The sequence below is a fragment of the Mizuhopecten yessoensis genome, unplaced genomic scaffold (genome assembly GCF_002113885.1).
Source record: "Mizuhopecten yessoensis strain PY_sf001 unplaced genomic scaffold, ASM211388v2 scaffold716359, whole genome shotgun sequence".
In the NCBI taxonomy this organism is placed as follows: Eukaryota; Metazoa; Mollusca; class Bivalvia; order Pectinida; family Pectinidae; genus Mizuhopecten; species Mizuhopecten yessoensis.
Genome location: NW_018480077.1, coordinates 1,811,382 through 1,833,611, shown reverse-complemented (window position 1 = coordinate 1,833,611; position 22,230 = coordinate 1,811,382). Strand labels below are relative to the sequence as shown.

The 22,230-nt window shown below is 34.7% G+C and overlaps 2 protein-coding genes and 1 long non-coding RNA gene across 3 annotated transcripts; all 3 read right to left on the bottom strand.

Annotated features, from left to right (window-relative positions):
* Positions 1–2,187: 2,187 nt before the first annotated feature.
* Positions 2,188–4,881, bottom strand: LOC110443794 (short-chain collagen C4-like). The gene is made up of 4 exons (XM_021488210.1): positions 4,626–4,881; positions 4,315–4,482; positions 3,326–3,403; positions 2,188–2,695 (listed from the first exon to the last, which is right to left on the bottom strand). Exons 1-4 carry the CDS (start codon positions 4,879–4,881, stop codon positions 2,220–2,222), a joined length of 978 nt encoding a protein of 325 aa, XP_021343885.1. The 3' UTR covers positions 2,188–2,219.
* Positions 4,882–9,077: 4,196 nt separating this feature from the next.
* LOC110443810 lies at positions 9,078–14,301 on the bottom strand. Its single transcript, XM_021488228.1, has 6 exons — positions 14,118–14,301; positions 12,365–12,483; positions 11,516–11,573; positions 10,584–10,761; positions 9,977–10,082; positions 9,078–9,260 (listed from the first exon to the last, which is right to left on the bottom strand). Exons 1-6 carry the CDS (start codon positions 14,242–14,244, stop codon positions 9,096–9,098), a joined length of 753 nt encoding a protein of 250 aa, XP_021343903.1. The 5' UTR covers positions 14,245–14,301; the 3' UTR covers positions 9,078–9,095.
* Positions 14,302–17,446: 3,145 nt separating this feature from the next.
* Positions 17,447–22,216, bottom strand: LOC110443746. The gene is made up of 2 exons (XR_002462143.1): positions 22,144–22,216; positions 17,447–21,907 (listed from the first exon to the last, which is right to left on the bottom strand). It is a non-coding gene; the product is annotated as an uncharacterized LOC110443746 (long non-coding RNA).
* Between the last annotated feature and the right edge of the window lie 14 nt (positions 22,217–22,230).

The following is a 22,230-nucleotide window of genomic DNA, read 5'->3' as shown; positions in this document are numbered from 1 at the left end:
AAGACGTTAATTCCTTACAGTCGGTGAGATAGCTTCTTCAGTAGTAGACACTAACAAAATGTCTGTAAGATACATCTAAATTCGTTAATCCCTCCCTAGTAGTGGCGAGATAAGTTCTTTTATTTCGTAAGGTAACTAAGTCACTCCCTAGAAGTCAGTGGAACACTTATTATACGTAGTCGTAAACCCTATAGTGGATAAAAGTAATTCGGTAATTCAAAGGAGTCGGTAACGTAACTACTCAATCCGTGAAAGTTGGCGAGGAAACTTAGTCAAGCCGTAGTCGTCAATTTGGTTACTTCGTTAGTCCTAAGTGGTCGGTGAAGTAACTTCCTTAATCCCTAGTAGTCAGTGTGGTAAGTTCGTTAATCCTTTGTTGTAGGTGAGGTAACTTAGTTAATTCCTTGTTGTCGGTGTGGCTTTATTAGCTCGTTAATCTCTAGTAGTCGCAGTGGTAGGTTCGTAAATCCCTTGATGTAGGTGAGGTAACGTCGATAATCCCTGGTAGTCGGTGTGACAAGTTCGTTAATCCTCTGTTGTATATGAGTTAACCTCGTGTATTCCTTGTTGTCGGTGTGGTAAGTTCATTAATCCACTGTTGTAAGTGATTTAACTTCGTTAATTCCTTGTTATCGATGAGGTTATATTATTTCGTTAATCTCTTATAATATAAACTTTATTCATTTTACAAGAATTAGTACAGCTTATACTAATAAGTTTTGTTGGCCCGGATGTTAGTGCGCGGGAGTCTAAGTGCGGGAAGTAACCGGAGAACCCGGAGAACACCTAAGTGACGCCTACCTTTTCACGTCCGATCGGAGAACACCCTAATCTCTTGAAATAGTGAGGTAACTTCGTTAATCCCTGGTAGTCAATGTGGTAGGTTAATTAATCCTCTGTTGTAGGTGAGTTAACTACGTTAATTCCTTGTTGTCCGTGTGGTAAGTTTCTTTATCCTATGTTGTAAATAAGGTTACTTCGTTAATTCCTTGTTGTCGATGTGGTTACTTCGTTAATGCTCTGTTATAGGTGAGGTAACTTCGTGAATTCCTTGTTGTCGGTGTGGTAAGTTCATTAATCCTCTGTTGTAGGTGTGATAAGTTCGTTAATTCCTTGTTAATCACTTATAATATTAACTTTATCTATTTTAAAACAAATATTTAAGCCTATACCAATCATTCTTGTTGGCTCGGAAGTTAGCGAGCGGGGGGTCTTAGTGTGGGAAGAACACCTGGTGAAAGGCAATAGCGCTATCCATGGCACCACCCGACCACCGTAATCTCTTGAAGTAGGTGAGGAAACTTCGTTAATTCTTTGTTGTCGGTGTGGTAGGTTCGTAATTTCTCTGTTGTAGGTGAGGTACCATCGTTAATCCCTGGTAGACGATGTGGCAAGTTCGTTATTCCTCTGAATTAGGTGTGGTAACTGCGTTAATCCCTGGTAGTCGGTGTGGTAATATCGCTAACTATCTTAAGCAGGTGAGGTAACTTAGTTAATTCCTAATATCGGTGTAATCCCTTGAAGTTTGTGAGGTAACTTATTTAATCCCTGGTAGTCGATGAGGTAAGTTTGTTAATTCTCTGTAGTAGGCGAAAAAACTTCGTTTATTCCTTGTTGTCGGTGTGGATAGTTCTTTAATCCCTTGAAGTAGGTGAGGTAACTTCTTTAATCCCTGGTAGTCGGCGTAAATCTTCTGTAGAAGGTGTGGTAACTTCGTTAATTCTTTGTTGTCGGTGTGGTTAGTTGTGAATGTCTAGAAGTCGATGAGGTTTCTTTAGAAATCTTCTGTAGTATCTTTGTTAATTCCTAGAAGTCTTTGAGATAACTTCGATAATCCCCAAAAGTCGTTGAGGTAACTTCGTTAATCTTGGTAGTCAATGACATTACTTCGATAATGCCTAGATGCCGTTTAAATAACTTCTTTAAATCGTGGCAGTTATTGAAGATATTTAAGCAGCCCCTTGTAGTATGTGAGATAAATTTGTTAATTCCAATTAGACGTAAAGGAAACTAGGTCATTCCATAGGTGACCCTAATTCGTAGTTGTTCGGGAAGCAACTTCGTTGTTCCATATTAGTCGATAAGGTAACTTTGCCGCTTTGGATGAAAGGAGATGTAAACAAATATTCAACCCTATGCAAAAGAGGTGCTTATGATAACAAATATGACGAAGTATTTTAATATGCTATTAAGTAATTTTAATGGCACACAATGCAGCCTCATTTGAGACAGACAACACAAGAAAGGACCTTGTCATTCTCGTACGGAGGACACTGCAGCGAACCACAAACCGTCCGCACCTGATAAAACAGCTTCCCATTACCATCTGTGTTACCACCGCCTGTCAGAGTCTGAGGGGTCCCGTCAACACAAACGTATTGGGTCGCAGCAGAATGGCTATAAGCACCAGCCGACAAAATCCCGTGGTAGGCTTCCTTCCATCCAGGATAGCACGAAGTCCGGGCTGGGATCATGATTGAAGTGGAGTGGGTGGAGCTCCTACACACAGCACAGGGGACGTCTTCTTTGTAGTCAGGCATTCCAAATAGAATGGGATCTTCGTACTCAGCTCCGTACATATAAGCAGGAGCGTAGGTACGGATGTCTTTATGTGGTCCCCAAGTCGGGTCCGGAGGTAGACACACGTACTCTGCTGCAGCACCAGACTGTTGATAATTGGATCCACCGGTGTAACCTTAAGAGGAAATATATTATTGATTTACGTACTGAACTGCACAAGTTTAGATTTCTGTAAATTAATATCTTAACACTCAAAACAAGAACTTATATCATCTATCATCACCGAATTTTAACTTGTTATTTGAACATCAATGTTTACATATTGATATTTTGTCGCCGAAATGTTAGGTAAGTCTGATAGATTATTAAATTTGCTATGTAAGATCGCCTTAATGCAAATTTGAAAAGGTCACATGTTGTATATTGTATGTGAATTTTTTTATACTGTATGCACACAAAACATTTTTTTTCAAAAGTTTGCCTCCCATTGTCTGTAACCCAATTCGATGTGCAACATTTCACCAGATACCAGTTTAAAGGAATGTAATGATATGACATTCAATAAGTCTATCACGAAACATAATTATATTGCAATTATTGGTCAAGCAAAATACTAAACAATAGTTGCATTGTTCAAAACTCAGCATAGACTGATAAGTGATTTGGTGACTTATTGGTGTACCTCCTCCGTCTTTATTTAAAAGTCCCCATTTAGAGGGGCTTATGTTGCCTCTCTTGTAGTTTTGATGACTAATTGGTATATGTTTACTTTAAGCACGCTCTCTCTCCTACAACTTACACTTACCCGAGTAGACCAGCTCTGTAGTATTTCCATCTGAACAGTCCTTCCTCCCCCACCGAACGTACACAGCACCCTTGTCACCTGTAAAAGATTATATCAACATCCATCAGGACGAACTTATTCTCCTTATATCTCTCTTACGAGGCTGTTCAAATAAAGAAATAATATGATGAATCCGCGGTCATTTAGAGAAAATAAGTTTAATAAAAAAAAAAGAAGTATTTATTTCAAGGTGTAATAAAATAAAAGAGAACACTATTTTGGTATTAGATTAAAGAATAATTTCCTTGGACCAGAGTCCTAATCAATATTGTTCCGGTCTATGTGAGTAATGACACTATGAAATGTTACCATGTAAAACTGACATCCTTCCTGACGAAAGTAAAGGGTTTTAAAACGCATAAATGTTTTCATTTTTGTGTAATTCTTATTTATAATTATATAATTTAATCTGTTACAAATACAGGACCGTTCAATCACTGCAGGACATCGAGACCGGGTTAGATTCAGCTGTATGCATCACGAAGCAGGGAATAATAGAATATCTCATCTCCTTTAGGATGAGATAGGGGAATCTGAACCCGAGGGCGGGTATTTTAGGTTGCGAACACGAGGCTCTGCCGAGCGTTTGGCAACGTTAGAATCTAGAATCTTCCCCCGAGGGTTGAGATCCAAATTACAAATCTCGCCTCAAGGGGAGGGGAGGGGGGGAATAATAGTACCTTACAGGCTAAATACAGGGTTGAGGAGACGGTGATGCATTGTCGACTTGTCGTATTACAATTGCTATGAATAGGGGATCCCCCCCCCCCATCTCAATCCTGTGGTGAGACAAGGATATCTCACACAGGGGAAAGTGTGGTTATACCTCTCAACAGTAAGAGAAACAGAATGTCATTGATGAGACTACATAGTTTCCACGCAGAATAATGACTAACATATGTGTAACGCTGAAATTTAATTACTTTATTTCGCATATCAAACATACTTACCATGAGTAATTTGTGTTTGAAGAGCGTCGACCTCTGATTTGACAACTTCGTACTCCTGTAGTTTGACCTGTATTTGGTGAAGCTCGTTTTGTAGGTAGTTCGGATCGCTTAGCAATATCCGTTTATTCTTTTCACCATTTGGGACTTCAGACTCCTTCATACACGATTCTGTTTAATGTTTACATGAGTTAGAAAATTAATATTATGTTTCATATTGTTTCTCATTACATTGTTTCAAATTTAAAGATCAGGATTTTCACACGTGAGTAAAACAATCGCTGAATTAAAGATATCCAAGAGTGTTCACTTACTGTGCATCCTTGTAAGATCCGCGATCATTAAATCTTGAACATCTTTATACGCATTAAGTCTGTGTTTCAATGTTGATATTTCGACCTTGAACTTTGCCGTAATATCTCTCCTGAACTCTTCGTGCTCCTGTTTCAGTTCATTTAATTGGGCTTGAATGGTATCGCTTGTTCGTGAAGTTCCAACACGAGAAAAATACAAAAATATATAACATAACCAAAGTGAAGACACCATATTGCTTGCCACTGTCCGAAACATCTGTCACCGAAATCATTTTTCACATGATAAGCAATCTTTCTTTGGCGGAAATGCCTAATCTATAAATACCTGTCACCAGAAGTTATAACAAGACGAATCAAAACATCATTATTTAGTTTTTTTTATGAAAGGCAGCATTGTGTGAAAATGAAATATATAACACTTATATTTTGAGCAACGATCCGGGTAAATCGGCTTGCTAATATACGTGCACCAAGTCTAGTATGTATAAGTTTAATTAACATTGTGCATTGACAGTTGTTTCCCTTTTAAGATAAAAATAGTTCATAAGTAGACTGTTTCGCTGAAGCGCAAACAGGATTTTTTAAACTGTCATATTGGACAGCTTATAACAAAACGTAATTAGCAATATGAGGCCTCTTGGTATCCTAATCTGATATCTTTAGCAGGCATGGGGCAAATGCTAATGTAAAGGTAATCAATTGCAATTAACTTATTACGAGCAATTCGTAACTGATTACAGATCCAACAACTCCTCAAATGATTAGTTAATCTTTTAAATTACAAAAATGCATGCAATTAACAAGAGCCTTTTATTTAAGCACTAGTACAAAGTATAACTAAGTCAGGTGAACTGATTCATCCGGCTACTTTATTATACAATACATGTAGGACTAGGCAACACCAATTGTAGCTTGTGTGTTGATATACTGATTTAACACTCTGTGACTCGTACAATAGGGATATATACATCATCCATATGATGAGTGATAACTAGAAAATATAAGTTACTCACACTGTTCTTCACAATCAGAATCAGAATCTCACCTGAATCTTTCAGAGTACATTCATCTTTTATGATTATTTTAAGCCATTTAAAAAAAATGTCTTTATATTAAAAGCTACACTGAGTTTAAAGATATTCAACAGCATTCTTAGAGATATTGAAATCAATTGGTTGTAAACGTGTGTTTAAATTGAAATTTAAAAATATATATATATATCAACGATTTGACGGTCGATAAAAATCTAAAATCTTGTGACCCGTATGGAAATTAATTGATATTGCTGTGCCTTGAAATATGCAATGGTACATTTATGACAAAACATATTATGTAGCATACATGTACACGTAATTCTCAATTAGATTATACTTTATTTGATGCAAAAATCATCTTGGAGCTTTTCCCTATATCCTACCAAAATTTTGAGACACTAGCATTTTATCGCCCCGGATGTCTTCTATATATACTGTGTAACAAAAGATTTTAATTTCAGTTCTGATTCAGTGACTCTCCCTAAAAAATCATCTGTTAACTTAAAAACCTGTTGTTTATTGTATTCATATGAATTCAAAATCAAAACTTGACAGTCTCGTTAGCAAGCGTCTGATAACTGAGATAAATAACTTATCGATTCTTTTTAAATGCGATTATCTTCTTATCGGTACATAAATTCAATTGGGGAAAAATTATTATTATTATGTGAATTCATTAAGCGGTTACTAGTCACCTCTGGTGTTCTGACGTTATATTTTCGACAGATTTGTTTGATAACAATGATAACTTATGGAAGTCGATAACACCCTAGTGGTGCCTGATGTCTAATAGACGACTTAACAACTTCGTTCACCCCTGGAAGACGCTATGATTTATAAAAGTCGGTAAGATAGTTTCTTTAATCCGTAGTAGACAGTAACCCATATTGTCTGTTAGATACGTGTAAATTCGTTAATCCCTCCGTAGTGGTGGCGAGATACCTTTGATAAACTCTATTATTTCGTAAAGTAACTTTGTTAGTCCCTAGAAGTTGATGAGACACTGATTTCAAGTAGTCGTGAATCTTAGTTGAGGATAAAATAACTCCGTCAGTCAATAGTAGTCGGCTTGGTCAATTCGTAAGTCCATTGAAGTCGGTGAGGTAACTTTGTTAATCTCTCATAGTCAGTGTGGTTGATTAATTAATCTCTAGTTGTCGGTGTGGAAAGTCGTAAATCCCTTCAAGTCGGTTTGGTTAGCTCGTCTATCCCTAGAAGTCGGTGAGGTAACAACCTTAATTCCTCGTATTCGATGACATTACTTCAATTATGCCTAGATACCGTTAACATAATTCGTTAAACCCTAGAAGTCATTGAAACTTATTTTTATTATATGTTTTCCACAAGGCTGTTCAAATAAACAAATCCTTTTATAAATTCGTTGTCATTTCATATTATAACACATCTTGTGAAAATCCTGAAATCTGATTGGTCGAGACAAACACTGTCACATTCGCTTTAACATTGAGTCAAGAGAAGGGTGCTTCCCAACGCCCTAGCAGCGAGTGACAGTGTGTTTGCGATGTAAAATAAGATGCGCATATGGTTCGTTTCAACCGCCATGCTGACTTTCGGTACAATAAAATATATACTACATTCATTAGAGTGTGACAGTGCCTAAGGTCACCCCGAGGGTATCACTGTCACCCGAGGCGAATTATAATAACTTTAATGAACAATAAGTCAATGGCCCCGTAGTACGATGGTTCAGGTAATTAATTGTCAAGAGATTCCATTTTTAAATAACCGAAAACCATCCTTCTTCGATATTGATAAATGTGATATACTTTTCATTTGCAATGTAAATCTAAACGAAAAAGACACGATATAGGCCACTAAAGATCACATATGTAGAAACAGTTATATAAATGAATCGATATTGCGTATTTTTATGTGCATGATATGTTATAACAATGTAAGTTAAGTCAAAGGTCAACAATTGTTCATCAAAGGTCAACAATTGTTCATCAAAGGTTAACAATTGTTCATCAAAGGTAGACTTAAGTCATTGAGATTGAAATTCCATTAATTTAAATACTTCATCTCTGTGAGGTTGAACCACAGTATGCGAAACACTTGATATACTTTACCTTGGACATATCTGGCATCAGGATGCAGCTTTTGTATTTTTAATGTATGTGTGATAATTTGAAGAATAGATATAGAATATAGATCAAACAGACCCCAGTTTTATCTATAATTTATATTGTACTAATTTAAAGAGTTTAACTAAGTGTTTGTATATTACCATATCACTGCAAAATTGAAAACGGAATAGCATATGAAAAATTATATAAAAGGTCATGTCAAACTTATGGATCTATCTGACAAACCTTTCATTTGCTCATGTAATAGTCCTCTAAAGGTCTCCAATATAGGTAAGACGGAGTATCAATGTCTATCAATATAACTTACCTTTATTTTGCATTTTTATACCACAGCAAAGTAATTAGAGATCGAAATAATCATAAAGGTAAGCAAAGGTCATAGGTCATTTTGATGATAAATATCAATATAAAATACTTTCTATTAACATATGTTATCAATATATCCACTCTAGCTCTACACAATACCTGTTTTCAGAACAGGAGCATTTACTTATCCTGTGATATTTAACACATGATCATGCTTATCAGGCTTGACAGCTACACCAGTGCTGTAGAGGCATTTCCATTGTATAAGAATACAAAGACATCGACCAGCGACCATATGCGCATCGCTAGTCTGTTGTAACATTCGATTAATCGTATGTTGATCAATCACATTCCACTACGCTGATGTTGACCAATCAGTTTACAATGCGGATCATATCAGCATCAATGTACATTTTCTGATCAGTGTAGTAATAAATAATTCTATAAACAACATAATATTTTTATCGATAAAAATGACTGATAATGAAAGAGACATTGTTTGAATTACAATAGTGATACAATTGTTGGTGGTTTTTAATATCACAAAGAAATCTCCATTCATTTCTTACCTCCGTTTTCATTTTTGCAACAGCAGAGAAAAATGTTTGTGAACAGCCCTAGCACACAAAATGATAAGACACTCTCTAAACACTAAGCTTGCCTCCCAAATCATCTTCACCTATACTTAAAACAGCGATGATGTCACAAGTGTCCAGTTAACATCTAGTTAATATTCTACTTCAGGACTGGTTCAGGAAACATAATCTAAATATTCAATACTGTATGCCGGGAATTTTTCCCCCAGTCAAACTTCCGCCCTTTGCCTCTGAAAGCAATTTTCGCCCAGTGTTTATTTCGCACAACACATTTAACTACTATGTTTATAAATGCTGTTAAAATATTAACAGAAATGAAATTGCTGTTAAACTGCAGCGAAAGTTTCCCAGTTGTATATATAGTATCACTTTCTGTACAGTTCCAGAGATCGAAAAAACAAATTTGAAAATATATTTTTTATTTTGTTAGAAGTTACAGTGGATGTGGCTGGTCTCATCGAGAGCGAATCCTCCCATTGATCTACACTTGGCCATGATCTCTGTGTTCCTGGAACTGGTCTGGATGTCGACAGCTGTGCCTTTGTAATGAGAGGAGTTACAGTGGTGACACGCCCCCGCTATTTCATTCACCTGGCATAGAACGAAACTTACACTATATGTATTATCCCTGAACAAAACAATAACACAATAAACATGATAAATATTAAGTATCTGTGTAAGGATGTAATGATCACTACCTCAATGTACAAACTACATCATCACACAGTTTAAAAAAAAAATGAGAAAAACCAAATGCCAAAAATAAATGTTCAAACATACATACATGGAAAAACTTAAAATTGTTTGACATTCATTTCATTGTCTGAAACATAGGTGTTTGTAAATATTGCAATGATCAATTTTAAGATAAAATGCTGAAATGAAGATCTATCACATGTAGACACACTGATATTTAATTATGCACATGCGGAATTTAATTATTTTTGTAAGTGTGGAAATAGAATGGTTTTAATAAAAGTTTTTAATTTCAAAACAAAACTCTTACATTGTTAATATGATGACCCAAAACTGATACGAACGCTACTTTTTACCATTGTCTCACTCTCTACTATTGCACTAAACGAGAATGGTAATTTAGTGTTGGCACAGGCAACACTAAATTATCAACCAACCAATTAAATTATATTTGAGTAATTGAACACTATTTTAAAATAAAGTCATTTGAAAAACATTATTGACTTTTTAATACACAACCTAAATTTTAATTAAGAGCACAAATTTTTTAAATGTTCTAGTTCTTGTTGTTTTACTGGTCAATACTTTCAATGGTCAGCGCTTTCACTTACATGCATGCTGCCTGCTTTGGCCAAATCGTATATGAATTGTAACAGGGTCCTACTGAGACACACGTGACCCCCAGGCGTGTTATTACCACATAGGTCGCAGTAATAGCTGAAAGTAACAGGCGTATTCAACCTACATACATCGATTATAAATGACACAAAAAACACAGGTAGTGAAATGCTTGAATCTACGAGACGTGTGTAATCAACAAATAATTTGACACTCGGAACTAACAGACATGCATAAATTATGACGTCACACACGAATCAAACAAGCGCTTCTGATCAACAAAGTTTACGACACTCAATAACACAAAGTCCAGCTTAAAGGTTATTGTAAACTGAAATGTTATATACAAATATGAAGTTTATTTGACGGCTCGCAATACAACTGCATATAGATTGTATATTTTGTCTGGCAGCCCTTGCTGAAAGATAATTTGAACGTAATATATATACCTTTTACTTAGTACCAGTAATTATTATTACATTATATCAGGGGAATCATACATTTTAATTTTGCCTTATTTTACAGATATTAATACATCATTTGCATAATTATGGAAACATGCAAGTGAGATCGCATTAAATAAGAAATCCTGTTACACACCTTGACCTAGAAGCTCCTAGTCCCCTACAAGTATCCCGGATATTGTTGTAAGCATAGGCATTGTCGTGGTTACCCGAAGGATGGCGATCCCAGAGAACGATTCGACCAGAGTTATGTAGCTGTAGAATTTCACATGCTTGGTTCTTAGCAGTTGTATCTGAACATGAAGAAGTTCCAGCTGGAATAAAAGTGTTGTAATGTACAGTTATAAAACGTAAAATTTGTTGACGTTGATTAAGAAATAGGTTTAGTCCGAGTGAAAATTTCAGAGATTGTCGCTGAACCTTCATTCTCTCAATCTCACTCAGTTGTAATCCACATTGTGTCAATATGATTTTAAACATATTTACAATATTCTACGAAAGTGGTATATTCCGTTCAAAAATATCCAGTATTTTTGTGGCTACTCAGAGCAGTGTTCATTTCAACGTGTGGGTTTTCAATTGCAAAAAAAAAAAAAAACCACTTGTACCTATCAAGATAAAAGTTTGGTATTAATTAAGAATTTCAACCTCATACAAATACTCCCAAACTGAAACTCATTCTTTTAAAGAAAATATACATTTAGTGGCATATCAAAAACTGACAAATTGATAAAACGGAGGTGGTCGAATGAGCAATAAATGTTTATATATTCAATAAATATGAAATTCCTAAATATAAGCAATTAATTTTCATTTTTTAAGACTGATTTGGTATATTTGTTATGGGGGAAATAGCAATAAATAGATAGCCCTCTTGCAGGAGGACATATTTGTAAGTATATTGAATTCAGGGCCCAAACCCTGGCAGTATTCAAAACAAATGTTGTGGGGCAATAAAATAAAATGTGAAAAAAATAGATAACCAGCAGTGATAGATTTTTAAGTCAATTTAACTTTTTATCAAACATTCATCAAAGTCTGCCAGATCAGAACAGAAAATGTACTTACCAGTACATAGGGATACATCAGATCCAATGTTTAAGTATCGCCCTACTACCCAAAGGTTCTGAAAAGAGAATATGCACTTAAACAGATTTCTGATATAAATCCTATGACCGAAAATTAAAAATAGTCATCGTATAACGTAGGGAATGTCAGTTATGAAGTTAACAAAGACGATGATGTGTTGCTTATAATGTAAAGTTAGTAAAAAAAAAAAACAGGTTGCAAAGAGCTTTAAGTATGTTGATCAATTTTGGGATCAAAATGATATCAGAGACTTAATTTTCACTTCAAACGATTCAAGAACATATCTATGTAGAAAAAAATATGTAGGATGACCAACATTGTCTAACAAACGAGGCTCATTACGTATACATATACACATGAAGTATTCACAACGATCGTGATGTAAGTCTTTGATTCCTAGTACAACTCTATCCCTGGTTGCTTTAATATGCTCTGGTGAAGGAGTCATCAAAACAGACTTGCTTTCACCCCTCAAGTCACCGATTTAGCCTGTTCAGAAAGAGTTTCCACCTAAACTCTTCTTGTTTTGCTTAATTCTAAACATTGTGATTAAATCATCTGTAAGGATGATAGCATTACTTAACATTACCATTCAACAGATCATGTTTCTCGATATTTTAGTCTTGGTGTAATAGGCCAAGAAGCTTAATTATTATAATTATTTTTCAAACCACTGTAATTAAATCAATAGTTAAGGATCAAACACAAAATATAATATAAAAAGTTCTTGATTGTTATCAAGAATACTCATTTTAATAATTTTACATGGCCATGTTCCAATATTCTTTCAAAATCAGACTTCATTTTTAAATAGACATTTTATGTTACCTCTCCATTAACGTTCTGAAGCTGGTACCACTCGTAGCCATCTTTGGTGAGGATACCACCGTGGAATTTGTAGCAGTGGTTTATAGACAAGGACGCATGCACCGGCTCATGGAGGCCAGCTGAAAGGAAAACATAACGGGAGAGTTAGATGAGGTGAGGAGATGATGGCCAGGCGAGATTGAGGAATGTACACCAAGGACAGCTAGTCAACATATACAGCTGAAGAAAGGAAACAAAGATGTCGTTAACTGAGGAATAAAGATATACATTAAGTAAGGTAAGGTCACGAGAACCTCAGAAAAAGCAGATTACAACAAGCTTAGAAAAGGATATATATATATAAGAACGTTAAGATGACTAATAGTTCAAAAATTCTATTTGTTACTATTTCAGATCTTAAATGGGTATGTGATGTTGATATCACCTAAATCGATATATAATTGATCACCTGGCCAAATAAACGAGAATTCCTCCAGATGGCATTCACAGTTTTAAAGCATTATCGGCATGTGTTTCGAAGCATTATCAACGTTTACATAGAATACGACAGGAATATGAACCAATCCAATGGTGTTTTGATGAACTTCAATATCCCATCCCCAGAGGCTATTAGTTAAATAGAGACACATATATTTTCTACATGTGGTGACCGACCTAATTTTAAAATCCAAGGGTTCTCGGTTGTTACCTTTTGTTACGTATACACATTCAGTATTGACATCTGCAAACACGCCTTTTAACTTTTTCTATTAATCGAATGAGCCACATAAATAGTATGAACTGTGATAGTGGTTAGACCAAATTAAGCTACAGTATGTATTATGAACCCAAACTATTTCGTGTTAATGAAGTACACTAGTCTATAGATTGTTTTTTCTCATTGCTGGTACTTATGGAAAGTTTCTTTGATACTTGCAAAAAAAAAATCAAAACACTCTGGCAGAAACCCATCTTTAAAAAAAACACCTAGATATGCTAATTAGACTAATCATTGGTTTGTTGCAACAGCATGGCTATGTGAAAGTGTTTATATTTGGGTTTATGTACACGGATAAACATAGTTTGCTGTGATTTTACCTACTGTAAATTTTATGAATGCTATTTTTCTGTGACAGAAAATGGTGACAAATTCTGTGATTGCCATCGTCATCGCATTGGGAAAGATTTGTGTGATATGAAGGTAGGAGTTGTTGCTTATGCCCATGTGTGTGCCTTATTGTACTTTTTCAAGAGTTATGTTTTGCACTAGTATGGTGACATTTGGGAATGTGCGTTTTTTACGAACCGTGACCATGTGGTTTCTTTGTACATTCTAATAAAGGGAATGCATGGATTGCTGACGTCTCGGGATGTACAAACGCGAACATAAGTGATTTTCTGTTAACTGTATGAACTGTATAGACAGGTGAAAGTTGTAAGATTACATGTTTACGATAGCTACTTATTATGTAGCCCGAGTTTCCTCTGGCCCTGACACCAGATTTAAACATTTTGACAGATAGTGGTCAAAATATGTAAGTCTGGTGTAAGGGCCAGAGGAAACTCGGGCTACTTATTATGAGACTAGCCAACGTTCAAGTCTGTATATAATGTCTGGTTCTTATATTTTGAATTTCCTTTCGGCGTGATATTGATGGTAAGTTTATGTTTATTTTGGTACCGAAATATAACAAAAATACTTTATGAATTTCAAACAGTTAAATAATGGGAAGAATCTGCAGTAAGCAATGTTGATATTATGTCAAGTACTTACGGCCTGTATGTGCGTTGACATTGGAGGTGCTGAGGCACAGACACGTCCCGGACACGGGGTGCTGTCCAGTGATATTGGCTACCACTCTTCCCAGCACCAAGCAGACAACAGTCAAGGACAAATACATGGCACAAATTACGAAAAACACCTACCAGAAATAGGTATATGTCGCGGGCGATTATCTTATCTCAGAGTCAATGATCAATAACATTTTGTATTCAGGCCATTTGATATAAAGGCACACCTTCCAGATTTCCCTGAAACCTTTGTTCAGAAATGTATTATTAACTGTTCAGATACTGGCTACCAATAATGTACAGTTGAATTCATTTTCTTATCTAATGAAATGTTATTCAAGTGAATGTGACAAAGAGTTGTGCAGTGTATTTCATTTCGCATGTTAAAATCTTAATAAAATAATTGGGGTTTTTTTACGAATATAAATATATGGAGTTATTTAAGATAATATGATATATAGTATTTAAAGTAGAGATCATCTGTCTGAAATATATTAGATAAAAATAATCCGTCGAACCTGCATGAATTTGCAGGTCTTTAATGGGGGTGACATTGCGAAAATACGCATTCTAATAACAGGTGAATCCTTAATTTACCTGTGTAACCGCATTGATGTGCCGCCTCAAATCTTATAAGTTACTTGACTGATTTGGCGGCGTCGACACCTTTCCAAAACAATATCTATGGGTGACAGACCTGGAGACCTCCTTTCAGGTCAACCTAACATCTGGACACTGTTTTGCCTAAAAAATGTCCCGATTGGTGTAATGGCTTGCTTTGTCTTGATGGAAATATACTTGATTTCCCATCTGTCCAGTAACTTGTATCTTCTAGCAATGGGTAAAACGAGCTTAGTGTGTTGGAGATGTAGGATATCTGCATTGCAAACTGTCAATTCCGTCTTTGCGTATTGCAGAGTTATCTTCTCTTGGGAGCAGGTATTGATCGTTACGTCACTTGTTTGTGGGAGTAACGTCATCACTTTTTGATAAAACGACGTCATTTTCTCACACAACCCAATGACGTAACAATCAATACCTGCCCCCAAGAGAAGATAACTCTGCAATACGCAAAGACGGAATAGCGATGAGAGGAATTAGCGTCCAATACACCAAATGTAAAAAGATGATCAAGACAAAAAGCAAAGTTTTCTAACATTTTGTACATAAACAAAAATAAAAACATTACACAAGTAAAAACGAATCTACAGTTTATTTATAAGTCTGAGATATCATTTAAAACAGTCCAATTACATCTGATCTATAACCGAAACTACATAATACTGAAAAAAATGAAAACTTGCATAACATCAGTGTATGTATCAGAATCGTCAAAACACCCGGACCTGTACCTAAGACACCATTCTCATTCTCAACCATGAATTCTGTGTTCAAGCCAGTTTTCTATCAACTCACTGTAACATTGAAAGCGATAATAGGATTTAAGTCTCTCTGAATATTCTACACATTAAAACAAATGAATTTTTTGACAACTTATCGTCAGAACAAGGAGTATTTGGGCTTTCAACACAGAATCCGAGTTTGAGTATGAGATCAGTTAAATGAACAAAGGCTTTTTTACATATATATATATATGTACAAGTAACACACTGAATACAAATAAAACACACAAATAACCTTATATAGAATACACTCATCATAGTGACAGTATGCTTTAATCTGCGACTTGTAAATAATATGTTTCGACGGAACAAATCTAGGAAACCATGCCGGAAGGACCAAAACGTTTAGTCATTTAAAAACGCGTTGTGTATACATACTTAATCCCTTCTGTATATATGTAGATAATATATACATCAATGATGGTGTAGCATTTTCTGAAGAGAGAAAAATGCATTTCATACACCTCTTATATTTTTCACGTATCGAAACTCTATTTAATTAACAAGAAAATGAGGAATTAGCAATGGGCAAAACTTTTTCGATCTTACAAACTTCAAGACAAACATCAAACATATTGTTGTCAAAGTGAAAGACAATAGATAAAAGAAATACAGTACAAGAAAAACTGAATGTGGTAAAAATGTGGCGATTGCTGTTTCACATTATATATCAGTTTTCCGCTCATTTTGAAACGTATTCAATACTGTAATTTGTTAATGTGAACAACCAGTCCTGTAAGAATATGCTACTGTGATAACAGGGTCTGTGGTGTACTACTTAGTAGGTGAAGGTCACTCCGGACAGCTGTTGTGTTCAAGTACCTATTTTGGGGAGGTCAAGGTATCAAAGATAAGGAGTACACGCTTTAATTCATTGTAAGGGGATAACCTATAAACACAGTTTGCGCAGTGGTAACATCCACAAATAAAATGTTCTTCTTGTAAATACGCCTGGTTGTAGCATTATCAGGTTGATCAATATGTATGGTGACCGATACCATTGCCACAGCATTACCATTTACACCATATTACCGTTAAAGGTCAAAGTGAAAGATGTTTGCATGTTATGATTAGGGGATAACCCTTCTGTATATCTCAAAATACAGTAGAGTTATCCGCATTCTTATCTAATTCATGTCAACTAAAACTACCAAAAGATACGACAGTTTTTAGATGTTTCAAGCGTTTTCTAAAACAAATCTAGGTCTCTCTGTCTTGGATTGTGACGTTAGGATTAAAGAGAGTCTGAATTTGTTGACCTTTCGGGGTCACACTATATTGTTCGTGACTTCATGAATAATCAACTTCAAAACGTGCCTGGGTCATTGACATCATTAATCAACAATCACCATACGGGCTTCACATGCAAAAAGGTTTGCGGGGGGTATATCGTGGTGATACCGTCACAAACTATCCTGTTTGACATATCAAATGTCGTGATACATCTCAAATGAATTACAATTACAATTATAAATATCCACAACCATTTCGATACAAATAAAGCATTGGAATTTTTAATGTTTCCTTTTGTATTTTCTTTGTATTTTCTTTGTATTTTCTGTTTAAACCCATGGACGAAGCACTGTCTGTTGTGGATCAATGTCTACGTTGTTGCAGGACAACTGTGCATCAAACTTTGCTTATTGTATGCTATGATAGTCTATCCTTATTGTGTATCAAAGGATGTGCTTATTCTGATATTCTATCCTTATTGTGCATCTAAACATACTTTATTTCATGCTATGATAGTCTGTACTGTACAGTAATTGGATATCAAAGTTTAAGCTTGTTGTATGCTATGATATTCTATAATAATTGTGTATCAAAATACAATCTTATTGTATAAGCTTATTGAATGTTTTGATAGTGTGTACATATTGGGCATCAATCAAAGTATAAGCTTATTGAATGTTTTGATAGTGTGTTCTTATTGTGCATCAATCAAAGTATAAGCTTATTGAATGTTACAATAGTGTGTACTTATTGTGCATCAATCAAATTATAAGCTTATTGAATGTTTTGATAGTGTGTACTTATTGTGCATCAACCAAAGTATAAGCTTATTGAATGTTTTGATAGTGTGTACATATTGTGCATCAAACATTTTTTTGTTTTGATTTGTTTAATGAAAATAAATGCATGTGTACCAGATTGTTATGTTCAACATGTATGCCAAAGTCTTGTGTTGACAATATGTATAAATTATATCCCTTAACACAAAATCAACATACACAAAAATATATATTAAAGCAGTTATCATTTAAAGATAAAGAAAATTCTGATAATCTGTACAAAGTAAAATAATTCCTTATACCATCATACACTTCAGCCCAAAGCAAGCCCTCATATGGGTTAACATTATACTGGTAAAATGATGGTCTTGATTTCAATGGTTGCAAAGCACGTTGTGTATAGTTTGACTCCGATTTTCTCTAGATTTCAATCTGTTCTTAATCAAGGTGTAACACATATTATGGAAAAAGATGCTGTGCTTAATATACTCTTATTTCATGTTAATGAAATTCGGAATTTTCGAAAATGACATTAAATATAGATATACTTCATCAACACCACAATCAGATCTTCAGTCTTCAAACAATGACATTGAAATGTTCTCGGATATTTAACTAAATACCAAGTGCCAAAAAATCGTTTTACGTATACACATGGAAATGTATATATTCCAGCCATAACAGTAGACATGACTGTGACCGTGAAAAAACTGCATGCCACATTTTATAATTGGTCAGATTGGGGTTTAAAAAAAAAAAATAGAAATCACCACCCATGTCAATCTCTTCATCTGGTTTATAGTCATTAAATAAATATACAAAATATAAAACACTTCAATAAAAACAGCACTTTTTTGTTTCATAAAACTGACCAAAGAACATTTAACCTGGTTATCATTTAGTTGAAATGAGATATCCTGTGAGAAATATTTTATGATTACCTTGTACACACACTGGTAAAAAATCTTCTCAAAAGATAAATCGTACTTCATTAACAGATCTATATCACTTTAATACACATATATAACACACTGTATACAACATCACGTAATATCAAGTTTCTACAACATACTGACAAATTTAGACTTTGAATCAGAGACAAACAAAATGTAAACATTCCAAGACCAACAACGATCACCATCATGAGGGTCACTATCAGAATCCAACAAAGGGCAACAACAGGGCCCTCACATAGATCACCAGCAAAAAAGTCATGATAGTCACTATTGGGAACCTCACAAAGATCACCAGTGTGACCCTCACCAAAGATCACTATGCCGACCCTCACCAAAGAGACCCTCAACTACGATCACCATGGCGACCCTCACCAAAGATCACCAAGGTGACCCTCAACTAAGATCACCATGGCGACCCTCACCAAAGATCACCATGGCGACCCTCACCAAAGATCATCATATGGACCCTCAGCACATGTTTTGTGACAGTTTTAAAGAAATTCCTCTGGGTTTTTTTTTAAATTGTGACTTACAAACTTGGATGTGTTAGTCAGTTATTGAAGCCAGGTATAACTAAATGCAGATGAAATTGAAAAGCATGTTAAACCTCCTGTACACAGCAACATAACTCTGGGCAAAATACTACACAAAACCAAATCACAAAAGTCAAAACGATTTTTTTGTAACAGGATGATGCAGGGAAACTTAGCTGAAAAAATATCCAAAGGCTTACAATTAGCTACATCATTTTCAGAAAAATAAATAAAATTATGATAGTCACTTTGTGATGAACAAGATGTCCTTTTAAAACTCAGATACATGTACTTACAAAAAATAAATAATTTTAATTTCTCGTACTGTTTTTCTTCAAAATATTATGCTATTTTTTTTTGATATTCATCCAAGATCAGATTTAAACAAAAACATTTCCGGAAGTTGGAGAAACGTTGACAGACACCGTTTACTGTCTTTGCAGCCAGTAGATGCATACGATGATCAACAATCGGTTTCACCACCCATACACTTACAGACATGGTACACTCAGTGTCAGGACAGTCAATGTCAAAACATGGATTTAAAAAATTAATTTACAAACATTTAAAGATTTTTCAAGTGAACGAACCCAAAATTTTCATAATAAAAACAAACAGCAAATTCAGAAAAATATATTTGAGAACGTTGTGTAAAAATCTTTTTTTTGAGCAAACAGTTACAGTATTTGTGTGATGTGTGTGGAGAGTAGCCAAAGGAAACACATAACATCATATTTATTGTTTAAAAATAAACTTGTTACAGCTACAATAAGCAAATATATATAGAAAAAAGAAATGCTGATCTTTTACTTATGGCTTGGGTATTACAATTCAACACCTGTATAGCCATTAATACAAACACATATATACTAATATATAAATTTTAAACAAAACTAATTATGCATTCATAATTTCAGACCAATGTTGCAAAATGTGGAGGGAAAAAAATCATTAAATACAATACTTTAAACACCAACAATGTTTAAACTCGTCAACATGTACCGGTAATTAATATTGATAGGAAATACAGTAAAATGTTTGTACTTCCCAATACGAACAATTTATGCTTTCTGTACCTTGTGCTTTCAATGTAATTACTTACCAGATAACATTTAAAAAATATATATATATATATAATGGATTTAATTAAATACAATTTAATAATTTACAGTTAATCCAAATAAGATCATTTGTGAGTATCACAACAAAAATCCCTATAATAAATTATTATATACTACTGGTTCTTTATCCCTTCTATCTACATTCAGTACTGTACATAAAATCATCTAACTTATAACTACATGGTACAATAGTTTTGGAAACTAGTTAAAACTGTGAATCCTCATTGATCATTCCTCAACTATGTTTTGAATGTCACGTCAATAACTTACACATCTTTGGTTTTAGCTTTCAAACTTTACTGGCGTTTTAATTTTAATCAGAATGTATTAAGATCTCAAAATTCTGTATTTTTGCTTTTTTTCCTTGGTCTCTAACAGTAGTTCTAGTTTGGTGGGTGACCAGGGCCTGAATTCGTGAATCCATTTTCATGCTCAAGCATGGATTCTGTGCTAAAACCAACCTACTTGTAACTTATACTAAAATCATGTGACTCGGTCAGTCAGGTGTCAACACTGTAAAGACAATTTGGCTTCAAAGTGTCCCCATAATTTTTCAAAATTACATTTTTTTTGTTTTATAATTTATCACCGGAACAAGAAATTGGTCTTGAGCACAGAGTCTGAGTTTGAGCATGAGAGCAGTTTCATGAATATGAGTCCAGATCTACAAGATCTCATGTAATAGACTCCAAACATATTGATGACCAGGAAAACATAAATGCATATTGTGAAGTTGTCATTAATCTTAATCCTGGCTACATTATTGTAGTTTAATATCATAAACACGTTATAATTGTAAATTTGAGCTTGATGCCCATATAATAATAAGTCAACAAGCAAGCTACCGTAAATCTGCTATTTTTATAGCAGTTATCTTAAATCTTATCACTCTATCTTTCACAACTTAAAAGATTGTACCAAACAATAAATGGTTATATGTACATCCTCATTACAAATATCTAAAGGAAAATTATGATTTGACCTTATAACTTATTCAAAACAGATCTGAGACTCATTTCTATCATAAGGTGGAAAGAGTGTTACATTATTTTATACGAAAGAATTGAGTTATTCTCAATAATATTGATAGTAATTACTGAGTGAACTAACAAAAGTCAGAAAGTACCACGCAAGTCTGGCAAATATCGGTAAAAAAAATAATAAGTGACGGAAGTATTATGAGAATAACAATTTTAAAATTTTCAACACAATCCCATTTCTTATACAAGACCTGAAGAAACTGAGAAAGCAAAACCTGACTATTTTGACTAGTAATATTCCTCAATCTCTATAGCACTGTTATTGTGCACGTTCTAGACTACCGACTCCAGATCCGAGATAAAACAAGGATATTGACCTTACTATGAGATACAGTGAACAGTCAACTGTTTATCCAGCCACCACTAATCTGGTTGTCCATTTTTAGGAGACAAGATTGGCCTTTATCTATAGAAAACTGTCCAGCCATCTCAAATTATACTATTGATACAATCCAGCTTAATACTTTTGCTGGCAATGACGGTGGCTAGATTATTGGGACTCCAGTTCAATTTCCAATTACCTCTAGTCTAGTCCTTTATAACCTATCAGATCTGTTATCACATCTCTAGACCTTACCTATCAGATCTGTTATCGTATCTCTAGACCTTACCTATCAGATCTGTTATCGTATCTCTAGACCTTACCTATCAAATCCATTATCGTATCTCTAGACCTTACCTATCAGATCTGTTATCGTATCTCTAGACCTTTTATCAGATCCATTATCGTATCTCTAGACCTTACCTATCAGATCCATTATCGTATCTCTAGACCTTACCTATCAGATCTGTTATCGTATTTCTAGACCTTACCTATCAGATCCATTATCGTACCTCTAAATCTTATCTATCATATCCATTATCGTATCTCTAGACCTTACCTATCAGATCCATTATCGTATCTCTAGACCTTACCTATCAGCTTCATTATCGTATCACTAAACCTTACCTATCAGATCTGTTATCGTATCTCTAGACCTTACCTATCAGATCCATTATCGTATCTCTAGACCTTACTTATATAGCTATCA

Coding starts and splice junctions, on each gene's coding strand:
- LOC110443794 (XM_021488210.1), bottom strand. CDS start 4,881: ATGTTTCGGACAGTGGCAAGCAATATGGTGTCTTCACTTTGGTTATGT. Junction 3,404..4,314: donor TCAAACACAAATTACTCATG/GTAAGTATGTTT, acceptor AATCTTTTACAG/GTGACAAGGGTGCTGTGTAC. Junction 2,696..3,325: donor TACAGAGCTGGTCTACTCGG/GTAAGTGTAAGT, acceptor TTTCCTCTTAAG/GTTACACCGGTGGATCCAAT.
- LOC110443810 (XM_021488228.1), bottom strand. CDS start 14,244: ATGTATTTGTCCTTGACTGTTGTCTGCTTGGTGCTGGGAAGAGTGGTA. Junction 12,484..14,117: donor TGTCAACGCACATACAGGCC/GTAAGTACTTGA, acceptor TTTTCCTTTCAG/CTGGCCTCCATGAGCCGGTG. Junction 11,574..12,364: donor TTCAGAACGTTAATGGAGAG/GTAACATAAAAT, acceptor TTCTCTTTTCAG/AACCTTTGGGTAGTAGGGCG.